The sequence below is a fragment of the Trachymyrmex septentrionalis genome, unplaced genomic scaffold (assembly GCF_001594115.1).
Source record: "Trachymyrmex septentrionalis isolate Tsep2-gDNA-1 unplaced genomic scaffold, Tsep1.0 scaffold44, whole genome shotgun sequence".
NCBI classification, from domain to species: domain Eukaryota; kingdom Metazoa; phylum Arthropoda; class Insecta; order Hymenoptera; family Formicidae; genus Trachymyrmex; species Trachymyrmex septentrionalis.
The window spans coordinates 428501-435868 of record NW_017305611.1 but is presented as its reverse complement, the minus strand read 5'-3'; the positions used below and the strand labels follow the sequence as shown (position 1 = coordinate 435868).

Sequence of the window (7368 nt, the reverse complement as noted above, 5' to 3'; positions counted from 1 at the left end):
TATTATTTATATATATATATATACATATATACATATACGAGTACATATATACACGTTCAAGATTATTGCTTACCTTACTGTTGCTCATTCCAATTAATCTTAACTGTAATTGCTTAGAAACTAATAAAACAAGAGTTTAGGAATAAAAGAAACGCGAAATGATACTTCATTGGTAAATTATTGTTGCTTTTTCCATTCTTTTTAATCTTCTTATCTCTCATTATGTCTTGACTTATATAATAATAGATATCAATAACAAGCAATTCGAACTAATCATTGATATGTTTCAGTACTCTATTGAACGAACTTGGGTGTAGTTCCAGTGTTTGTGAGATTGTTTGCGTATGACTACTACTAAAAAAGAAACTACGAGTCCGACTTCAAGAAAAGTATACTATAATCTGCTTCTTTTGTGAATGTACGCTATTTTGTGTGTAAAAGTGCCTGTATACATGTGTTGTGTGCGTGTTCATGTTCGTGAGCACTCCTATTATGGATGTAATGCTTATTAAGTTGAAATTCTGTAATGTGTGCCTTTCTGAACGGTGCTTTTGAATATTGTAATGATCGTTGATCAGATCTCTTGGTCGTGGAATAAGAGTAGAAAGAAAAAATAATTATTAAATAGTTCCTGTAATTATAAAAAATAATGACCGCTTATTTTTAAAAATAGAAAAATTTGTATTTTAGTTTTAATATACTGTTATACTTGAATTTAACAAATTAAATAAGCAATAAAAATATTTTCTATGTTTTTTATTGTAAGAAGCAGATTTTATTCTTAATTTTTACGCAATTACAATGGAACTATTGGAACAATGGAACAATATATCCATCGGTGTTCGGTAAACAAGTAGAATTTATTTGCAAAATTTTAAATCCACGAAGACAAAGACATCTGTTCACAAAAATTTTAAAGCGTTTACCCAAATCACACGCTTTGGTGATCGATGATCAGCTGAAGTGACGGGATCTCTTCTAGAGAAGTATCTACGGGAGCATGCCAGTAATAGCAAGCAAACTAGAGAGAGTGAGAGAGATAGAGACACGCGAACTTGATATATTCAACTTTTTTCTACTTTCACCAGAAAATAGAAACCATCATGTCGATTACATTATGCAAATTATGCAAAATATAAAAAATTAATATTGAATTAGCTAATTTTTATAAATTTTTTCTGTAAAATTCACATCATAGAAATCATTTTCATACAAATTTTCTCAATAAAAGTTGTATAAATATAATATTATTTTTTAATAATTGTTGTATAAAAATTCTGTTGAAAAAATAATCTTTTTAATTAATCAATGAGAGCAAGTCCATTCAAACTTAATTATTCAAATTCTTTATTGAATATTAAAGTTATTTAACAATAATTATAATATCTTTTACATTAATTATTGTTAAAATAATCCGGATATCTACTACATATCCTACAATATTTAACAAAAATTCAACGATAATTTTTTCAAATATAGTCCTATTTTCTGGCAACTGCTACCTTTTGAATGCCCATTCAAAATATTGTAAGAATTTCATATTACACATACAAGTTTACTTTAAATCTTGATAAGTCTACTTAAGAATAAACTTTGAAGGTACTTTTTATTTTCGTGATAAACAGTTTCGCGATGTCTCGATGTGTTCCCTTCTGTTCCTCTCGCCAGTTTTTGGGATCCCCTTTCTTCACGAGTATCCTCCGACCGGTAACATCACATAATTAATGATGACCGGTGAATGATGTCAGTCTCGATGGAGTTACAAGTGGTAAGAATTTGCAGTGTGAATAGAGTGAGATGGAATTAGAGCGATTTAAGAGGCTTGTTTATACCTTGCATCCGAAGGCGACGAGTTTAAGGATGCACTCAATGAGGAAAAGGAGAGTGACGACCAAGTTCACGATGGTCAAGAAGTCCAATAAAACTGCCGGCGCTTCGTGATACTACAAAATATACCCAACACACAGACGTAACACACAACCCAGACTAATATTCCTTTGTCCGCCCAGCATATATATTTATATATATTTATATATCCCTTCGTCCTTTTTTAATTAATTTCTGTATTCAAACGCTCCCTTCATCTATTTTTCCCGTCTGAATTGAACATTGTTACTAAATTAAAGAAGAGATTTTTTTCATTGAAGATATAAACGTTACTTAATTGAGAAATATATTTACTCATTATTGTTGTCATTCTATTGTTATTTTTTAAATTATGATTTTTATTTTTTAACCTTTCTTTAAGACTCCCGTTAAAAATTTATATTTAAATTATAAATTTCAAAAATATATATAAAACTTTGTAATATGGAGAAAGATCAATTTTCCGATTACAACTTTAATTGCTATTTTGTAAACTGTCAAGTTGTATTGTCTTAGTATTGTGTATTATAATATATTTCACTGCATTATATACTATAAATAAAATATAGAAACTATATATATGTCAAAGTATCCAAATATTACAAATACACATTTCTATAGTACATTATTCTGTTAAAAAATGGCTTTAAATGGCAATTATTCATTATATAATGTCATATAAAATTAAATTTGATCTTTGTTTTCTTTTTTAATAAAAAGACATCTCTTCTCCCTATCAAGTTACCAAGCAAATCTAACCAATCTCTCATAGGAAGATTCTTCATCGTATATGTGATACGTAAATCTCGATCAGTCTGTGTATGTAGAATACGATGTTCAATTTCGTGTGTGCCGAGTGTGTGCATGTGTGAGATAGAAGATAATGCTTATTCCCACAACACAATGACATGCGTGCGGCGAACAGCAGCGAAAAGCGCTTTCGCGACTTCTCGACTTTAGTTTCGTTGTGTAATCATCATAATTCATTGTCCTTATTGTCATTATTATCATCATCATTGTTATCGTTATCTTCATCATCATCATCATCATCATCATCATCATCATCATCATCATCATCATCATCATCATTGTCATCATCATCATCATTTTTATCTCTAGTTGTTATTATTGTCATCACCATTATTGTCATTCCCAACCCATAATCGCAATCAATCGTGATGTATGCATGCGAGGATCAAAAACATATCAGACCGTGCAAGTCATTACATGCGGATACAGACAAAACGGGCAAGACATGCAGAGGATATCAAAAGCAGCGCTTTCCTTATGTACATTTTTCCTTAGCTTTCGAAACTTCCTCTTGGATTAATTTTCCATTCGTTCCGTCATTTTTATTTTAAAAATATTCCGAAAAATTAAATCGAACAAGCGAAAGAAACAAAATACAAGAAAGACAGAAGAATAAAAAGATACAGAGAGAGAGAGAGAGAGAGAGAGAGAGAGAGAGAGAGAGAGAGAGAGAGAATTAAGAAGAAATATACAGAAAAAGCAAGAAAGACAAAACTGAAAATAATCCGATGTAAGATTTATGTTCTCAATTCGTTATGTTGAAGTATTTATGGGTGCCATATGAAGGTGTATGATGTATGAATGTTTATGTGTATTTATAAGTGTAACTGTTAACTTTCTATGTTAGTGTATGTTAAATTATAAATTCTAAGAGCGCATTTATGAATACTATATTATAAGCTTGATTACACATCTTTTATCAGATTCAAAATGGTAACTGTAATGAAAATAATACGAAATATTACATTTTCACGAAGACTCACTTGAACGTTTAATATAACGATCGAATATTTATGTGTGCATGTGTGCGCGCGTGTATATGTGTGAACAATTGATAGGTATCTATATTTTTCAAATATTCGATCGTAATTCGAATTTTTTTTCAGTATTTTATATACAGTCTGTGTAATTAGCTTATTGTGATATAACGGGATAAAAAAAGAGAGTTAATATTATAAAAACACAAAAATTAACAGAAATAAAAAATGCAATACTAAATTTACAGTTAATAATTTAATCCCGTTATTACTCTGTTTTTTCAGTGTAATTATGAATGTAGGAAACCTGAGAAGATTTTTGTCATCATTGATTGTAGCATCTAACGTATGAGTAATAAATATATTATAGATCAGATCTAAAATTTTTTTTCTGGAAAATGAAATATTACAACTCTAATTCAATTATATTGATTGTGTCTGATCAACTATGATCTTTATATTAAATACAACAAAGTCAAAATTTCACAGTAATAGCCACAGTGAACAAAAAAGTATAAAATTTACTAAATGAATAATATAGTTCAAAAGCAAATGTCTTGAAAGTTGATGAAAATATTGTATTTTTTCAATCTACCGAATTTTCAAGAAAGAAATTCAAAATTTGAAAGTAAAAATAAAAAAGATTGTGTGGTATTTAAATCTTGAGTCTTCCCAGATTGTCCTGAAGCTCGATCACGTGTACAGAGCTGAGCATTTTTTGCATACTAAAGTACTTGTAGACTCCATTGATACTATCTCAAGTACAGAACAACAAGTAACGAAAAAAAAAATTTCTATCTAGATCTTGCAGCTAAATCCTTGCACAGAGGAGCACAAAAAATACCATTCTAGTTCTATCGAGATACATATCTATATATTCATACGAAGGTATATCGAGAAATGGAAACGCTACAACTACTCCGACAGCATCTAGCGCTTGTTCAGCCCTGCGCACAGAAAGTTCACTAAATAGTATATTCTATATACTTGTAAAGGTATACACGCGTGAAATAGAATATATATACGAATGTCTCCGGAGTACCGAAAGTGTTCCGATAAGTCATATTGCTACATCGGTACTCATGAAGAACCACTTCTAATTATTTTCTAACAAGCGGCACTTACCGGGCGACGCGAAAAGTAACTCTCTCGTGATGTTCCTCCACATTCCATTGTTACTAAAATTGTTACAGCAATTTTATCACTTTAAGAATCATTTTAAGAATTTCTTCTAATTTTTTTCTGATTTTTATTGATAAATTAACGTTACGTACACAAAATATGTTCAACGCCAAATTATTTCAATGTTTATTAATTATCTCAATAATATGTCAATTCTTTCGACAGCAGCGAGAGATTCCTAGATTTCTTCTGGCTTCCAATTTTGGGGAACAATCACGAGGAGCCACTTTTCACTCGACTTTGCGAGAGTCTCGAATTAAATCTCGCTTTACTTAGAATATATTGAGTTCGATGAGAGAAGGATTTGGCGGTATATGGAGCCTACCTTCACGCCGAATGCTGCGATCTTCAGTATGCACTCGACAGTGAACATCCCCGTGAAGCACATGTTCATGTACTTCAGCGTGTTCTTGTACGAATCGCTTTGCCGATGGAACTGCAATGCATACACTGACAAACACACAGCCGGACAGACAAACATACGTACGTACGTACAAGCTTTAATCGCGTGTCTCGCTTTTTTTTTTTTTACTTTCTTTCGGCATAACCTTCTTCCTTCCTCTGACCATTGTGGGTGAGGAAGAAAGAAGCGGCTTTTTCCTTTTTTTTTTTTTTTACAAAATTCTGTGCACCGATACATGAACATTCAGTGCTGCGCAATATATATTGTAAAACGGGGTAACCGCACCAGCAAGATTAACTGTTATCTTAAAAACAGAATGAAGTACACTGTGAAACCGTCAAATATATTAAAGAAAATTTATTTAATAATTTCTCCTAAAATTTATTTAGTAATTGATTAGAAATTTCCAACTATGGTCAATAGAATCAACTTACAATTAGTATTTAAAAAACTCGAATAATTTTGTATAAAACGTGATTATACATATAAAAGAAATTATACGATCTGTAATCTTTTACGCAGAATTAATCTTGCTGAAGCATTATCACTTTTCATGCCGTTTTATTCGCATAGCGCTGTAGAAATTGTATCAAATACAGAATAATGTCAAAGTAAAGTTTGTCGACGTAAGAATAAAAAAAGTATATAATAAAATTTCAAATAAATCGCGTTCTGCTTAAGAATAATTCGCGGATCATGTTATGTGTCAGTTTTTGGGTGTCACGAATTGGTACACAGTTTAGTCGTACATACATACGAAGTGTAAGATAAAGTGCGAGAGATATATGAAAAGTTACGTATATGTAAAAACGTAGTGATGTACACCTATATATTCGTAGAATGTAGGGAGGGAGACATTTTCTTATTTCGTCATCGAAACTATACGTGTACAAGTCTAATCGGTATGCGTGTATATTAAATGAAACGTTTGTTCTCTTACATTCCTGCGATATCAATTCGTCTTTTGACGAGTGTAGTGCATATGTTAATTATGTGTACGTGATTAATTAGTAATCTACACTTCGCGTTGTATATGTATCTATTTAATTGAATTATATAAGAGATATCAGGCGGGTACTAGGATAACTAATGATAATCTTCTGGAATTCTGGATCAATGGATTGTATATGGAGAATTTTCTGAATGATGGACTGTGTCGGACCTAATGACAAGAAAAAAATTGTTTAATGTAACACAAGAAGTTTCAAGACAAGATTTTTTTCCGTGTTACATATTTTAAAAATTACAGCGACGAAGAAGGGATCTAGATATTTTTTTTAAGTACGTTGTAAAAAATTGTTTATAGCAAACTTTACATAATTTTAAGTTACATAATCTTATTCTTCACAGATTTTAACTTCCAAATAAAAAAAACCGTTCAATTACATTAACCTTAAGCAAAGGTACATCAATTTAAAATATAATACATTAGATCTTCAAATACCAATTAAGGAAATTTCTGAGCAAATGCCAATCAGAGTTAAATATACACAAATCTAAACAATACATTTTACTCATACTTGTGAGATAAAAATTAAATCTAATTTTAAATTAAAACTAAAATATGAAACATTTAATATTGATGCAAGTGTGAAATTTAAATTAATTGTAGTTTATCATTAAATCGATTGTAAAGAAATAAATCCTCTTTCTGTCAATATTTTTCATGGAATTGTGGACCGTAGGTTGGGTATATACGAATCAGTGTCTGAAGAAACTAGTCGCAGAACTGATAAAGACTGACAAAAGAAGGAAAGAGAGAGAAAAACAGAGAAATGATTGAAAAAAACGTAAATTACAATCGAACAAAGACACTTAAAGTGAATGGATTTCCGGAACGAAAAGAGTGCAGTTCAATTAACGGAAGGATCAGGAATTACGAAACTTCACTTTTCGGAGTGCTTATACCTCTGCAATCTTTCTTTTCTGTATAAGGGAAGAGGAGAGGGTGAAACGTGCGAACGCGCGTCCCGTGCAGTGTGTTTCTTGTCACTGTAAAACACATTCAACAGATATATCTAATGTTGTTGCTATTTCGTTCAGCTGTTAGTTTGAGCAATCTGTTTTGGCGACAGCCAGCATGCGACACGCAGTTTTGCACATGTGTGAGAAGTGCAGGTGAACACCCTA

The 7368-nt window shown here is 31.1% G+C and overlaps 1 protein-coding gene across 5 annotated transcripts in view; it reads right to left on the bottom strand.

Annotated features, from left to right (window-relative positions):
• The window catches only part of LOC108751403 (voltage-dependent calcium channel type A subunit alpha-1), a 195090-nt gene that overhangs the window by 22553 nt on the left and 165169 nt on the right, over positions 1-7368 (bottom strand). For all 5 annotated transcript variants that reach the window (XM_018491561.1, XM_018491562.1, XM_018491563.1 and 2 more), the window contains one exon: positions 5161-5271. In XM_018491561.1, coding sequence (XP_018347063.1) covers positions 5161-5271 — 111 coding nt within the window. The remainder of the gene's footprint in view (positions 1-5160; positions 5272-7368) is intronic.